The sequence below is a fragment of the Tetrao urogallus genome, assembly GCF_951394365.1.
Source record: "Tetrao urogallus genome assembly, chromosome: 3".
Lineage (NCBI taxonomy): Eukaryota > Metazoa > Chordata > Aves > Galliformes > Phasianidae > Tetrao > Tetrao urogallus.
In genome coordinates, this window is record NC_136815.1 from 91,913,827 (window position 1) to 91,931,330 (window position 17,504).

At 41.4% G+C, this 17,504-nt stretch overlaps 1 protein-coding gene across 1 annotated transcript in view; it reads right to left on the bottom strand.

Moving 5' to 3' along the window:
• Nucleotides 1-17,504, bottom strand: part of TPK1 (thiamin pyrophosphokinase 1) — a gene marked incomplete at both ends in the record, with an annotated part of 191,218 nt that overhangs the window by 30,218 nt on the left and 143,496 nt on the right. The window contains 1 exon segment of the mRNA XM_079533265.1: nucleotides 9,639-9,750. Coding sequence (XP_079389391.1) covers nucleotides 9,639-9,750 — 112 coding nt within the window.

The window sequence follows — 17,504 nt, forward strand, 5'->3', positions numbered from 1 at the left end:
AGAAAGCATTTAGAAAAGGAGCAGTGAATGAAGAATTCAGACATACCAGACGGAATCACTGCTTGTGATTAAGGTATAAGAATAGATCAGTGCTGAAGATGTCCCTCACTGCAGTGTTTCTAGAGAGAAGAGATCAATCACGTATTGGAGTATCTACTAAGATTCAAACAGAACAAAAAGAATGAAAAGGAGAGATTACTGCTGACACTTACAACCTCCTCAGAATCTAAATAGTGAGTTGTCTGAGCCCTTTTTTGTTTTTGGCTCAATGCTTGATTTCTGAGGCATTTCTTGCAATAAAACTCTGACTTGTCTAGGAGATGAGAGATGGGCGTTGCTGTGTGGCAAACAACATCACTTTGTGGACAATTTTACATTTGAAAACATTTCTTTGGAGCTGTTTGCCTCTGGAAGAGAGTGCTCAGGAATGTTTATTGGCAGAAGATCTGGCCTGTGACCAAATAACTCCAGCTTGGTATGGGAGAATTGGAGAATGACATCATTGTGTCCTGTGAAAAACAGGATGCAGGTGGGCACCTCCCTGCTCCCTCTAATCTCCTGGCAAGGCCTGGAAAATGGGAACAAAGGAGTTTTTGCTGAGGTCCCAAAGCCAGAAGCTGCCACTCCAAAGGAACTGACTCAACCACTTTGGACCTATAAATAAGTTGGTACTACCACTGGAAAGTCGTCATCGTCAACCAAACAGCTGCAGATCAACGTCTGAACTATGAGCAGTGCTGAAATTGGTGGCGGAGACTCTCTTGCTTTCTCCAAAGACTACTTGCTTTTATTTCCTATATTTTCCACTGCCTGTCTTCCCTTCCCCATCTTCCTAAACTACTAGGATTTGTAATAAACTGGTCGGGCTAACATACGACCCGCTGTATCTTAATCTTGCTGTCGGGTATACATATATTAAAAGAACATCCTTTCCCTCCTATGAATTAGAGTGAGACGTGTTTGTTAACTGTGCCATCACATACAATTTTTAAAGTTATTTTAAAACTTTAGGAGACTCCAGCCAGACATGACTGATTTATTCTCATCCTGATTCTAGCTCTTTTGTGATCCTGTTGAGAACACTAGAAATTGGCAAAAAATAGCCACACACCTCAGAGAGCTACCTTTTGTTTGGAAATCTCCTAGCAGCGTGACATTCACATTGATTATGCATCTGGGCATTTAAATATGAAAACAATTAAAGCATATTTGCAAGGGATATGACAAATGAATATCTGCATTCTGGCTAGTGTTTCATTGACTTTCACTCAAATGCAAAACGATGTTTCAGCATTGTCTTTACAATTGTTCAAAAGATATGATTTTCCAATATCCACACGTTGACTGATGAGAATTCCTCTAGGACTAAACACCTTCAGTACGAATTCAAAGGTCTCTTTCTTGGACAAATTCTGCTTCGAAACCCACTGAGAAAATTTCAAAGCCAGCACTGAAATCCATAGACTTTATATTTACATCAGTCTAAATGGTAGCTCCCTGAAGACCTCTCTCTTCTCCAGAATGGTGCTTAGTATTTACAACTCCTACCCTTCAGTAGCAGCAGGTTGTTTCTGATTTTCAAGTGATTTTAGAATTCTCACCAATCTTTTGCAATCAAAGAGTTGAGAATGATCTATATCAAAACTGGGCTTAAGCAAAATACCTATTTCTTCATATCTCCAGATCACATTTTCATTAACAGAAGGAACCGAAGTTATTATTGAGGGGATGTAAGGGAAAAAAAATAGTATTTTGCTCTGTTGATCATCTCTCAGCTCAGCTGTTACACTACTATTAATAAAGAAATCAGTTTGTGTAGTTGGAATGTGTCATAGCAACACAGCTAAACAAGTGCCACCAGTTCACTTCAGGATGTTCTTACCTACCTGTAAGGAACCTACCCCTCTGTACCTACCTGACAGGAAAAATCTCAAACCCTCACCTCAAGCTCTTTCATGTAGTCTGGCTGAGTTTTCCAGCTGCTGTCCAGAAAATCATGCACCTCCAGCTTTAGGAGCCAAGCACCACTGAGCTCCGTGTTCATCTCTCCTTTAATGTACACAAAGTGGTATCATCACAGGCAGTGCTAAGTAGCGCCTATGCTGACTCACACTGATCCATTGGGAAGCCAGGCTGCCCCCTCCAGAACATCTGCTTTGCTGTAGAAGCATTTAAATGGGCTTCACCATGTAATAAATAATAAATGACCTGGGAGGCAGGCAGCCTCCTGCAGGCAAACAGCTTGAAAAAGATCAAAAATGCCCAAAGCTTTGGGAGCAGTAGCAGCAATTCTGTCGCTGGATTATCCAGGGTCCTAGCACTGCAGAGATTAGGGAAAAATAACTCACTGAAGCTCTGCAGATAGATCCCATCTAGTGACTTGCAGAATCAAACTCTATTACCATGAAGCTGTTATAAAGAAGGCATGCTTATTCAGTGCTGCGCATACACGCCGAGTGCGGGGGACGGGGAGGGGATAGCCTCTCCTAACCATCACGCTGCAAGGTTCTGTATTTATAAAATGAATACACACATCTTTGTAATATTTCTAAGAAAAGTAGTGGTTATTACAACTACTTCAAGAGATTCATGACAGTATTCCACGCCCTTTCTACACTCCAAACTCCACCCCTAACTATTGCTTCTATGCACATGCGGTGCCTGCTGGTGGTCATCCTGGTGGTTGTGGGGATGAAGGCTGTATGTCTTACTCGCAATGTGCTTCTGACCCCAGTGTAGTTTGGGGAAGTATTCCAGATTCAATTATGGTTCAATTATTAGGATGCGGCTCCTTGGACCAATCTGCAGGCTCCTTGGGTTACGGTTGAGGTACCCCACATCTTTCCCATTATTTCTGTTCAACTACTTTTACAATATGAAAAATTACCCCTTTATTCACTAGTAGACTGGGAAGTTTGGTACCAGTGAAGAACAAAAGAAGAGAGAAAGGAAGAGGAAAGCAGAGAGGAAGAGTGGGGAATTCAGCTGTGAAACTTTTTCACTCTGTCACTGAAAATGTACATACTTCCACAAGTGTAGTAAAGTGTGCCATATAAACTGTTATTAAACAGGTTGGAGTGATTACAGAAATAGTTTCACTGGTATGTAGATACTTGTCCTCTGTCTTAATTTATGGCATTTTCCAGAATGCTCCCTTACTCTGGCTTTCCTTCTTTCTTTTTTTCTTTCCAAGGAGTTACTAACTTTTTTCATGTTCTCCTACCACACTGTGAATGGTTTAACGGGCTGGTTTGGCCTGGTTCCATGACTAGCAGGGCATAGGGATTTCGCAGATCCATGCCACCAGAAAAGGGAAACTGGGAACTCCAGAATAATTAAAAACAGCGGAAACAATCTGAGGCTGAGACACTAAATATAGTATCGGAATGCATGATAACACACTATAATACAATATAATTGGAATTAAAGCTAATAAATCAAATACAATGAGAGAAAGATTGTCTGAAAGCCTTACAGTAAACGCTGAAGCGATGCGTGCAGTCGGGACAAGCAGCAGGGAGGAGAGGCTGATGAAGAAGGAAGGTCTGATGACCTACCGAGGCCTTGTAACTGTTCCCCCTGAGCTGAAATGTTAACAACACAGCAAACAGACTTCTGGGGTATGTAGCTCTTCTCTTCTGGGACAGGTGCCCAGAACTGGAGCATTAACACCTTAACTCCCAGTGCACTACATGATATTATGATGTGGAATACTGATAACCAAAAATCATAAAGCCATGACACACACAAAATCCCATGGCTTTTGTAATCTGTTAGTCCCATTTGCAACTCCCAACGTCAACAAAAACCCACTGAAGTGAAAAAAACAGCAAAGAATTTACTTTAACAATGTAAACAGTGTCAGAAAGATTTGGGATCTTGTTTTTCCACCTGTGAAGTCTGCAGTCAGCAGATGTACAGGCAGAGGAAGGTCTTGCTCCTGTTGCTATTGTTATTGCTTTTTGAAGCGAAAAGACAGTAGCAGTCTTCTGATGGCAATCTTTTTACATCAATTTCACTTTCTGCCTAACAAAATCAATTTGCATGAAAATTATCTGCAAAGCACACACATACTGCATACAAACACACACATATATATACACATCTATATCTTTCCAGTATAAGTATGATGCACAGCATAACAAATGCCTTAGTCATGAAGCATAAATTATCAGGCAAAATTATATTCTGCAGTAATTTCCTAGAAAAGGAACCATTTCTTAGAAAAGTTTACCATTGCCCTCATATGTCTTCTGTGATGAACACTGCATCTGATTTCTACCCTCATTCAAATTCTGTGAAAGCACCTCTGTGGACCTAATGACAAATGGTGAGTAATTCTGGCATGACTGGATTTTTCTTTATTTATTAGATATAGGAGCTTTCGTCAGCAAGCAGCCAGGTGAGTCAAATCAGATAAAGCATTATCTGATTCCTGTGCTGTAAGTCAGATTTTAATAGAGAAAAGATGTATGTCCTTATGGGAGTGGAAAGAATATGTTTATAATTTGTTCTGAAAATGTACTGCACAATAGCAAGTGTGGATAAAAAAAAACTTTCTCATCTCTATAAGATGAGAGCTAAAATAAACGAATGTTCTGCTTGTATTAACTAAGACAAACATGCAAAATGCGTGCTGCATCCTCACAGACACACAAAAAAATACTGAATTCCACTGTATTAAAAGTACAATAAAGAAATCAAGTGCATTTGTTTCTCAGCTGGCAGAACAAATAATTTTCATGTTTATCTAATGCAGCCAATGAGAGTTTTGGTATCCTACTTGCAACTTGCAATACAGCTTCTGTCTTAGGTATTTATCCTTGTCTTTCTCTATTCAGAGACTATGAAATCTCATGAATGCACCTGTAGTTTAGATACTGTTTGACTACACTACAGGATTTGCATATTTTAATCAGCACAGCAATCTAGATACACTTAGATCTGTGTTAAACATTAAAAAGCTTGATTGAAAGTCTGATTACCTTTGTTTTTATGTGATGATGATGTAAAGAAATAAATAATAGAATCATTAAGGCTGGGAAAAGCCAGTAAGATCATCTATTTCAACCATCACCTCATCAACACCATGACTACTGAAGCATGTCACTCAGTGCCACATCTACCCTTTTCCTGAAAACCTCCAGGGATGGTAGTGACTCAACCACCTCCCTTGACAGCCTGATCTAATAACTAATCACACTTTCAGAGAAGAAATTTTTCCTAATATGTAACCTGAACCACCCCTGGTGCAACTTGAAGCTATTACCTCTAGCTCTATTGCTAGTTACCTGGGAAAAGAGGCCAGCCCCAACCTCACTAACAACCTCTTTTCAAGTAATTGTAGAGAGCAACAAAGTCTCTCCTGAGCTCTCTCTTCTCTGGACTAAACACCCCAGTTCTCTCAGCTGCTCCTCATAAGATCTGTGCTCCAGACTCTTCACCTGCTTCACTGCCCTTCTCTGGACACACTTCAGGGCCTCAGTGTCCTTTTTGCAGTGAGGGGCCCAAAACTGAACACAGTCCTTGACGCGAAGCCTTACCAGTGCCTAATACAGAGGTACAATCACCTCCCTAATCCTGCTGACTACACTGTATCTGATACAAGCCAGGATTCCATTGGTCTTTTTGGCCACCTGAGCACACTGCACGTTCAGCAAGCCGTCGACTAACAACCCCAGAACTTTTTCCTCTATCCAGTTTGCCAGCCACTCTGTCCAAAGCCTCCAGTGATGCATGGAGTTATTTGACCAAAGTGCAGCACCCACCACTTGATCCTGTTAAAGCTCACAGAGTTGGCCTCAGCCCATCAATCCAGCCTATCCAGATCCTTCCCAAGGATCCTTCCAATCTGGCTACTCTCAAGGCAGATCAACACTTCTCTTGGCTTGGTGTTCTCTCCAGACTTACTGAGGGTTCGTTCAATCCCCTAATCAAGATCATCATTAAAGATATTTACCTTTCCCGATTCCTGAGGAACATCGCTAGCGACTGGTTACCGTCTGGATTTAACTCCATTCACCACTGCTCTCTGTCCCTGTCCATCCAGACAGTTGTTTACCAAGTGAAAAGTACACCTGTCCAAGCCATGGACTGCCATCTTCCACAGAGAATACTTTGGGACACAGTCAAAGGCTTTACTACAGTCTAGGTAGATTACATTCACAGCCTTCCTGCCATCCACAACACGTGTCACCTGGTAATAAAAAGGAGATCAGGTTGGTCAAGCAGGACCTGCCTTTCAAGAACTCATGCTGGCGAGGCCTGATCCTCTGGTTGTTCTGTATATGTCACATGATCGTACTCAAGGCTATCTACTGCATAACCTTTCCCAGTACTGAGGTCAGGCTGACAGGCTTATAATTCCCCAGATCCTCCTTCCAACCCTTCTTGTAGATGAGCATCACATTAGCAAGTCACTAGTTATCTGGGACCTCCCTGGCTTGCCAAGACTGTTGATAAATTATGGAAAGTGGCTTAGCAATCACTTCCATCAATTCCTTCAGGACTCTCAAGTGGATCTCATCTGGCTCCATGGCCCCGTGAAAGCCCAAGTGGAACAGCAGGTCGCTAAATGTTTCCTCTTGAATTGAGGGGGGGGGGTTATTCTGCTCCCTATTCCTGTCTGAATACGCTGAATATAGCTAGTCTGACTATTATGGAAGGCATTGAGAACCTCAGCCTTTTTTTCATTCTCGCTGGTAATGTTCCCCACTGCATCCAATCAAGGATGGAGATTCTTCTTGGCCCTTCTCTTGCTGGTAGTAATATATTTGTAAAAACATTTTTTTATTATCCTTAATAATGGTGACCAGATTAAGCTCTTCCTGGACTTTTGCCTTTCTCATTTTCCCTCTGCATACCCTAGTAACATCTCTGCACTCTTTCCAAGATGTCTGACCCTTCTTCCAAAGAAAGGAAACTCTCTCAGTTCCCTGTTCATCCTGGCTCGTCTTCTTTGCTGGCTTATCTTACGGAACAGGGGGACAGCCTGTTCCCACGCCTTTAAGATTTCCTTCTTGAGGAATGTCCAGGCTTTCTGGACCCCTCTGTACTTCAGGACTGACTCCCAAGGGTACCAGCACTAATGTAGTAAGGGTACTAAAGGTACCCTTGTACCAAGGGTACCAACGTACTAAACAACTTAAAGTCTGACCTCCATCCTAATTTCACCAAGAATGGAGAACTCAAACAATGTCCCACCATTCTTTCTGTTTGTCAGACATTAGGTACTTTCTCTTACCAGCTGTGTCACCAAGTTCCTGCTCTTGTGTCAAGGAACATCCTAGACTGTTTCCTCTCTGCTGTATTCTATTTCCAGTGAATGTCAAGTAAGTTGATGTCCCCCATGAGAATAAGGACCAGCAATTGTTTGAATTCTGCCAACTGCTTACAGAACACTTCATCTGTCTCTTCATACTGGTTGCGTGCCACATCTTCCCCTGATCCTTACCCATGACTCAGCATTATCATTCCCAGTTCTGAGCTTTAAGACATCAAGATGCTCCCTAATACAGAGTCATAGTCATAGTTTTACAGTCTCACAAACTCTTCTAGCTTGTCTTGTTTGTTACCCATGCTGCGTGTGTTAGGGTAGACACACTTCAGCTGGGCTCACCCCTGGTCCTGGAACACTACCCCCAATCTCAAGTTAGACTGGTTTTATCCCATACCCTTCAAATCGAGCATAAAGCACTCTCCACGAGCCCTCGCAATTCCTGAGCTAGAATGGTTTTCTCACTTTAACACAGACAGACCCCATCAGTTGCCAGCAGGCCTGGTGCTGAATAAACTACCCCATTCTTCTTATGGCATGAGACTTTTACACTTGTGTTGATCAGGGGGGTTTCCTGTTCCTCTCGGTATCCTTCTCTATTTCCTAATGGACTGAGGAAAATAGCACCTGAGTTCCCACTCCATGAGCTAGCCATCCCAATGCTGTGAAGTCTCTCTCTACCCATCAGAAACAGGACTACCGAGACTCAAAGTGTAGCCTATAACACATCACTAAAGAAGACTGTAAAGCCTGAGGTTCCCTCTTGGAAATGGAGAGCAGCAAGTACTGGGAGATGGGATGATGGTGCCATGTTAACATGAAACAACAGGTACTTCAATACTTTGGTGTCTCCCAGAGAGAAAGACTGAATCGTGTAATAAAAATCTCAGTAAGTCCATACCTAGCTATGTCTCCTAATAACCTCAAGAAGTTTGTTACAGCATAATCATAAACAGATGAAGAAACCAATTTCTCAACCCCATCCTAGCTATGAGCTATTAATATAACTCCCACTGCGTTCTCCTCAAACTGGGACAGGCAGACTGGTAAACTGTTTCCTTTAAGAGGAACATGTGGAAAACTTTGTTTAAAAGTACAAAAATATGTTTGTTTTGTACAGGGTGACATTTGGTTTCAGCATTCACAAATCATAACTCCAGGAGTAACAAAGCCATGCCATTGGTGACAGCAGACAAATCTTTAAAATTACTCTCTTTTTAATGAGCACCTTGTAAAACTGATGAAATTTATGACATTAAACTAGAAAGAATTCTGATTATAAATAATTTGCTCTCTAAACGAATCACTCAAAACCACAAAAAAGGACAGCAACCTCACAGAGCCCACCACATTTTGATCCATGTAGCAGCATTTTACAAAATGATGTAAGTTTCAAAGACTTTCCCCATTACTGTAAGGCTGATCTGACCTTCAGATCACTCTGAAGGGCAGAATATCTGCTGAGAAATGGCTGGTCCCTCAGTATAACTTGCCACAACATTTACTGCACAGCAGGAGTGAGCAGAGGAATATTCTGTAACTTACTTGTCAAATGTACATATCAGTACAAATGAAAATATTTCATTTTTTTAAATTTAAGAGACAGTCCCTTAAACATTCAGCTCTTACAACCCAGTTTAAGAGAATGAAATCATCACTAGTCAGACAGCTCTCCATCCTTTTATCTGACCAGTCTCTCATACCCTGAAATTCATGCCGTATTTATATCCCATTATTTCCTTTAGTGAATACAGCTGAATCACTCAGTGGAATCAGTGGGAGACTGGGCAGGAAAATGAAGATGATTTCAGTTTTTGTTTGGTTTTGGTCAAGAAATCTTTCTCTACAAACAGCTGTCCCACTTCTCTTCCCATTTTAAAATCAGAAAAAGACAAAGATAAAGTCATTCAGAGTTGACAAACAGGCAATATATGTAAAGCAGTTCAGGGGAAGTGAGGTAGCTTTAATAATCTGTATCACATTTTTGTGATACAACAGTTTGTCTGTTGTAACTTTATGACATGTAACTAGGACTTTAGGCATCCCCAGCATCTCCTCCATAGAGGGCAATGCATCAAGATGGCAATTTATCACAACTCCAAGAAAAGTTCAATTTAAAATATTACTCCCAATTTGAAAACGTGTCTCTGCCTGCAATATTTCAGTTTTAAATATTGTGATTTTTTTAAAACTTCATTCCCAGAAACAAGCAGGGGATCCAGCAGGGATGCAGGAATGGACTGCCACACTCCAATGCCCACCGTAGGAAGCCCCTGGGTGGCAGTGAGGCTGGCGTGGATGCTCAGCAATGACAGCTGCATGGAGATGTGTGGCCAGAAGGAAAAGAGTGGCCCTGACTTACCAAGGTTCCACCTGAGACCAGTCGTGGTAACACTGTCACAGGAGCTCCCAATTGGGATGAGGCCGCACCAGGAACCTTCCAGTCCTGTGTCCACCTGCAGCTTGTGTTTGCCCTGCAACACAGAAGAGTCTGAGATCGGCTGCAGAGTGAGGGGAGACATGGGCTGGGGTTGCAGAAATCTCATTTCCAATTTTCATTCTTTTTGTTTTTTCCCTGATCTGAAGATTAACATTGGTCAGAGCATTGCTGAAACTCCTGCATTTTTTTGATAACATCTTCAAAATTCCACATACTTCCCCAAAAAAGTACTTTTCAGGAAGGAATACTTGTAGAAACTAACCTAGGTGAAGGAGAAATTAAGGTAAATATTTACATGAATATTCTTATACTAGGTAATAACAGTAAAGTGAAATTAAAACACATTTTTTTATACACAAAAGGTAAATTCAGCTTGTAACCACTAAGTTTAAGGCACGTATGAGAAACAGCTATTAACAACAGTGGGTATGTGACCAAGCTTTCAAGCAGCACTCACAGATCCCAGATGAGCAGCTTTCCAGATAATAGCATATGAACAATCCCAATGAGGAGTGGATAGAGAAAATCTCTCACACAGCAAAAGGAAAACTTCAGAATTCTGGCTCAGTTCTAATTATAAGAAACTTACTTGTTTATTGCAATTTGTTTATTATAATTAGCTACAAGAATACCACAAATGAGAAAGTGACTTCTGAAGTGTTTGACAGATTTTCCTGTTAATACCAAATGCATTATGAAGAATCAAATTCAACATGTGTCATGTTCTCAGATAACAAATGAACCTCGGAAATGCTGCTCATTAGAGTATTGATTGCATGGCTTACACGTATTTGGTTGTGCAGGGAAGGACGATGACAGATCCAATATCATAGAATCATAGAATGGTTTGGGTTAAAAAGGACCATAATGACCATCAAGTTTCAACCTCCCTGACATGGACAGGGTTACCAACCACTAGATCAGGCTGCACAGAGCCACATCCAGCCTGGCTGTAAGAGATCATTCTTTTACATCATTGTCTCAAAGCTTGCTGGGGCCACAGATGGACAAGTCCAAGCAAGTCCTGGGGAAGGGTTGAGAAATTGTTTGTCTGAGGGACACAGATGGACAAGGCCAGGGGCAATGAGAGAGAGACAAGCTAGAGATTAATGGCCAGGAAGCAGCCTTTTCTGTGGGCTTATCTCGAGGAAGATGGCCATCTCAGGGGTTACATCACATGCCTTACCCAAGCACCCAGGAATGCCATGCTGCCAGAAGAAGGATAAAAAGGGAACCTACAGCCATGAGGTGAGGTTTTCTGGCAACAGATTCCTCAAAAAAAGAAGAGGTTTCTGCCATGAGAAGCCTCACAACCTCCTTCTCTCCTTCCTGGACTTGCTCTGTGCTCTACCTGCATGCTGAAGAATGCCATCAGATTCCTCACTATGGAATTCCTGCATGCTGATGGACTCTCCTGGGTCTGCTGCCTGAGTCCTGCTGTTTCCTCCTGGATCTGCTCTGCGACTTCTTCCTGCTACCTGCTTTCTGCCCAAGGCTGGCCACGCTGCTGCTGCTCTCCCTCTGCTGCTTTTGTCTCGAACCTTCGAAATGCCTTGCAACGGGATGCTGCTAGATCCTGGTGGTGACTATCCCCGCTTTACATAATTCTTGCTTCTTTCCTATCTTTTCTATCGTCCTCCTTCCCTTCCCCATCACTCTAATTCGTAATAGTCGCCATCCTGCCCTTCCCCGTCTCCCTGATTAAGATTATAATAAACCGGTCAGACCAACATTTCAACCGTTGTTTCTTAATCTCACGCTGGGTGTATACATATACTAAAGAACCTGCTCTTCCTCTTATAAATTGGAACGAGACACTTAAATGCTCTAAGGATGGGGCATCTACAACCTCCTCGGGCAACCTGTTCCAGTGCATCACCACTCTCTGAGTGAAAAACTTCCTCCTGATATCTAACCTAAACCTCTCATATCTCAATTTAAAACCATTCCCCCTTGTCCTATATCACTATTCACCCTCATAAACAGCCATTCCCACTCCTGTTTATATGCTCACTTCAAGTACTCAAAGTACTCGAATGCTACTAGCTGTGGCCATGCCACAGTTGATGCATTAAGCTGCCTTTCCCTAGCAGTTGAAATACGATTTCTCAAATTTTCCAAGAAATTCAGCCATACAAGATGGCAACTTGGGAATGTCCCTGTAACTCCTAAATGGTTTCCATTTTTCTACTACCTCCACAGCAGAATGCTACAGAGATACTAGAAACCCGGGTAACTCCTTTTCAAGAGAGATCTTCTGCATCCAAACCATTGTGGAATAGAATCATAGAATGCCTTGGGTTGGAAAGGACCTCAAGGATCATCAAGTTCCAACCCCCCTGCCACAGGCTGGGCCACCAACCTCCAGATTTGGTAGTAGACCAAGTAGCCAGGGCCCCATCCAGCCTCCAGGGACGGAGCATCCACAACCTCTCTGGGCAGCCTGTTCCAGCACCTGACCACGCTCTCTGTATAGAACTTCCCCCGACATCTAATCTAAACCTTCTCTCCTTGAGCTTAAAACCGTTCCCCTTGTCCTGTCACTGTCTACCCTTGTAACAAGTTGATTCCCCTCCTGTTTATAATCCCCGTTTAAATGCTGGAAGGCTGCAATGAAGTCTCCTCCCATCCTTCTCTTCCCTTGACTAAACAAGCCCAGCTCCCTCAGCCTGTCTTTGTGGATCTCCTCTGGACCCTCTCCAGCAGCTCCACATCTTTCTTGCATTGGAGGCCCCAAGCCTGGAGACAGATGGGGCCTCGCAAAGGCAAAGTAGAGGGGGACAATCACACTTCCCTGTCCCTGCTGGCCACCCCTCTTCTGATGGAGCCCAGGAATAGTCTTTACAAATGCTATTTCTGTCTTTAAGATGCTTTCCTTGGTACCCTGCCAACTACACCAAATGTTCTGCTCAGAAAGAAGCAAAATTGTTTCTGACAGGTAAAACATTCACGGGTAGGCCAATAATCACATGCAGAAGGAAGAGTTTAACTCACTCCGCTGGTGAAGGGGCTTTCTAGCTCCTTCCCAAAAAGCATCCTAGGTCCAAGAGATATGTTCCCTTCAGTGACTAGCCTTCATATGAGCCCAGAACGTCTCCACCCTGGGTCTACTTCTTCTGGTCACATCCGTTCACCAGGTGCTCAGTCAGCAATTGAAGCTGTGACCTAACAGTTCTACAGTGATGATGGGAAGGCAAATTTCCTTATAAAGCTTAGCAGCTTATCTTTAACTCAGGCCACATTATAATTTATCTTTATGCCAGGTTCTTATCCTTCTTCATGGCTTTGCAGAAGTCCAGAGTGATGACATCTATTGCCCTTTCACTGTCCACCAGTGCTGTCACTCCATTATAGAACGCCTCCAGGTTGGTCAGGCAAGATCTGCCCTTGGTGAAGCCATGCTGGCTGTCCTGGATCACCTCTATCTCATATGTGCCTTAATAAGGTACCCAGGAGGTTCTGCTCCATGATCCATAATCTTCCCAGGTATAGTGATGAGGCTCACTGGCCTGTAGTTACCTGGATCATCCTTTTTCCCTTTCTTGAAAATATAAGTATTGTTTCCCTTTTTCCAGTCACTGGGGATTTCACCTGACAGCCATGATTTGTCAAATATGATGAAGAGCAGCTCAGCAGCCTTATCAGCCATCTCTTAAAACCCTAGGATGGATATCACATGGCCCATGGAGTTATATACATTCAGTTTCATGAGGAAGTCTCAGATTTGTTCCACTGTTACTATGAGTCAGAATCCACTCCTCTCACCCTCACCTAGAGGTTCAGGGTCCTGGCAGACATGCAGAGGAGCCTGACCACCAGTGAAGACCGAGGCAAAGCTATTATTGAATACCTCAGCTTTTTCCATGTCTGAGTAAGCCAGTTCTCCATCCTCATTTATCAGAGGGGGAGCCTATGATCTTCTTTGTCTGTCTCCTCCTGCCTACGTACCCCTAGAACCTCTTTTTATTTTTCTCATCCCTTGCCAAGTTCACCTCCATCTTTGCCTTGGCTTTCCTGATGCTATCTCTGCACATGTATACAATGTCCCTATATTTTTCAACGGCTACACAACCCTGCTTCCACTTCCTGTACATTTCCCTCTTTCCGCTTTTCCCTAATAAAGTTTAAGCTGCAGGTCCTTGCTCAGCCATACCACTCGCCCTCCTCCTCTGCTCCGTTTCTTCTTCTGCTGGGGGATGGAGAGCTCCTGCAATCTCAGAAGGGTGTCCTTGAAGAGCTGCTAGCTCTGTTCTGTTCCTCAGCCCTCAAGGACACTTTCCCACGAGATCCACCCAGCAATTCCTTGATCAGCCAGAAGTTTGCTTTCCTGAAATTCAGGGTCCTGACTCTGCTTTTTGCCAGGCATGCATTCCTCAAGATGACAAACTCTACCAGGGCATTATGACTGCAACCCAGGCTGCCTCCAATCTTAACTCTCTAATGTTCTCTGCATTGGTGAGCACCAGGTCCAGTAGAGCTTCTCCTCGGGGCTGTCCATCTAATACTTGAACTAGATAGTTATCCTATATCATCTATCCTCTCATTACGCCCACCTTCATGTGGTGATGGGCCGTATATTCCTATAATGGTTGTGAACATCTGCCTGCTGAAGGCAGAGGTGTAATAATTTCAGGCTTGATATCCTTTTAGGTATGCAATGTGCCATGCCACTTCTTTCTTGTAGTACGGAGAGAGGAAGAAAAGGAATACAAGTACAGGGTCTCTCATGATGGAATCACAGATGTTTTTTGAAACTAGATGATCACTGTGGGCCTTTTCAATCCAGGCCGTTCTATGTTGCCTATAACAAAGATGATGATGAAGAAGAGGGTGAAGGAGTGGGATTGCTGTTCTCAGTGAATGTCCATATTACCACTGCTCAGAGCTACTCCATGGGAAAACTTAGTACATTCATCTGTTAAACAGATAGGTAAAAGTACTTTATAGAGAATTTAATTGAGATCTGTATTACTCAAAATTGAACCTACCTGTTATTAACTTCACATTTTTCATTTTCTGACATTCTGGCCCAGCTTACTGAATTTAAGCCCTATCTATACAAAACTTATGCAGAAATCTGGCTTTCTGTTCGCATGAAGTAAATTCATAAAACAAAAGAGGCCATTATCAGAAGCTCACCAGTATCCAGGATTTTATCAAGAGTCTTCCAATATTGCATACTTCTCTAAAATGTCATTTCATACTTCCCAGCAACTATGTAACAACTTTGACTTTCTTCTTCAAAAGGACAGTTTCCAGCTCTCAAATGTCACAAGCCCAAAGGGCTATCATACCAGGAGCCAAGAGCTAAACCAAAGGCAGTAGGTAAGCAGGAATTAAAATATTAAAATGCAAATTATTTTTTTAAAAAACCTCTCATCTGTTAAGCCAAACCCATGGCTTGCGTATTGGCTTACTGTTATTATACAGGCTAGATTGTAAGACTTTTCTTTAAAAAATCAGTAAGAGACCTTATTTTATTGAGGAAAGCACAGACAGAAAACAGAAATGATCACTGGGGAAAAAAAGCAGCCAAACAAAACAAATGATGTTCTCATTTTTTTTTTCCCCAAAGAAGATTAATAGCCAATGCAGGAAGTCTCTAAAGACTAAGTACTGCAAGTCTGTCACACAGGAAATTAGGCATCCAAGCTTATTGTCAAGTTTCAAGTACACATCTTTCAACCACGTAAGATGGAAATGCTATTTGGTGGGGGAAAGGAGGTTCACAGCTTGTAATTTGCAAATGCAAGTATTAATTTATTCTATTTAAATTGCTGCAATTAATGGAACAATTATATTCTGGCATAAAAAATACAAAACTGTTCAGTTGGTGCAGAACTCAGTTTTCCAAAATTAAGAAAAAAGAAAAAGAAAACCCAAATCTGTCTACGTAAATCTGTCCTCCCCAAGAGTTTTTTTGTTTGTTTTTTTTTTTGCCTCTGAAAAAGGTAACTGAAATATTTTCATATTGTAACGTAAGGATCAAATATTACTATGTTTGAATGTTAGTGGTGATAAAATAATGGCAAATAATATAGCTGCATTGATTTTTATCCCATTAAGTTAGTTTTGAAAATTGACCTATTGGCAGCATTATTTTCTTCATTTTTTGTCTGTCATGTTAGGAAATAAAATCAATTTCTAAGTTTAGCAGTAAAAAAAAAATCAGAAGTTATTTTTGAGAATTCTTCATCCATGTAAGTTAAAATTTCCCTTTTCAGTTTCATGTCTTATAATAAAGCGTTTAAATAGTAATGATTGAACACCCCTTTACTCCAGCACTTGTTGACAAAAGACCTAAAGCTACTGCTATAGCTCACAAATCAAATTAATAGAAACGAAGAATTCAATAGAAGAATTGATTACCACAAACTCACATATTTTATCATACACTAACAGAGGCAGTAAGACACTTAAATAATTGGTCAAAAATTTGTAAGCTCATGAACAAAATCCAGATAAAAGCTGTCAGATGGTGGCTATTCGTGCTCATGAAAGTCCAGAGAACTGACTTCTCCAAGTGCTTTCAAGATCAACTTGACTAAATGTATTACAGTGTATGTATATTCTAAAATAGAAACCACGCAACTAAACACAGTGAAGGAGAGAGAGAAAGGGAATTGACCTTCAGTAGTGCATTCTGAAAGGATCTGAAGGGGAAAAGCCTGGGAGCTTGCAGGCTAGAAGTGGACAGAGAAGAACTCTCATGGCTTAAGAGGATGCTGGAGAGGAATAAGAAGTCAAACTGAAGCTTTAAAAAATACAAATGAAGATATCTATGAGCAATCTTGGAAATGATGAAGGACTAAGGGAGGTGAAGGGGATAATGGGAAAGGAAAAGCAACCAGTTACAAGATTAGAGGACAAAACAATCTTACTCTAATTTTCAGGCTGCCATGATAGTTTGTCCAGTAAGAATAAATTCAGTGAATAACTTTAATCAAATGTGAGTTACAAGTGGTATTCTTTCACCCATTCTTGTTGTAACATTTGGGACAATACAGAAATAGGATTTCTTAAGATCTATCCAACTGCTGCAAGACACCTCATTCACTATCTAGAAAGATCTAGATAGTTTTCCATTATCTTTTGACAAAAAATCTGTTTCCATCATCTTTTTTTCAATGACTACCACATAAGTGGCAGCATACACTTGAAAACATCAGCAAAAAGAAAAATACAGATGTCATTGTGTTATCTATGGAAATGGCAAAAACTACAACTGTTGTGGTACATTATCAGCTGGGTGCAGAAAAAGGTAAAAAGGTATGGAGATAAAATAATCAAAGGGTGGAAATTAATACTGCCACAAACAGAGAGGAGGAGGAAAGGAACAAGGATGAAATCAAGCTGAGAACATTTATGTTCAAAATCAAATATAATGACTGGCAATAATGTAAAAACAAAGTTCTAGAAATATTTCCATTAATCATTGGTTGTGTGAGAGTTTGATTTAACAATAACAAAAGCTTTTAAGCTGAGATTATGAGCACGATAAATACAGCCAAGCTTCCCAAAGGGTTGTATTAAAAAAGTGCCAAGTTGCTATTATATGCATTCTATTCACAGCACATTATCTGAGACAATAAAACTTTTTGTTGCTTTTGAAAACAGAAATACGCTCAGTTCCACTGAAAACAGCATAGTCTAAACGCTGTTGCGTATCATAGCAATGGCTGTAAAGGCACTGTGAAAACCTAGGAAATTTACTGTTATTTGAGAGAATACTTTAAAATGTTGTGACTATCCTGTTGACCTTTACTGTCTAATGTGGGTAGTGCTCCA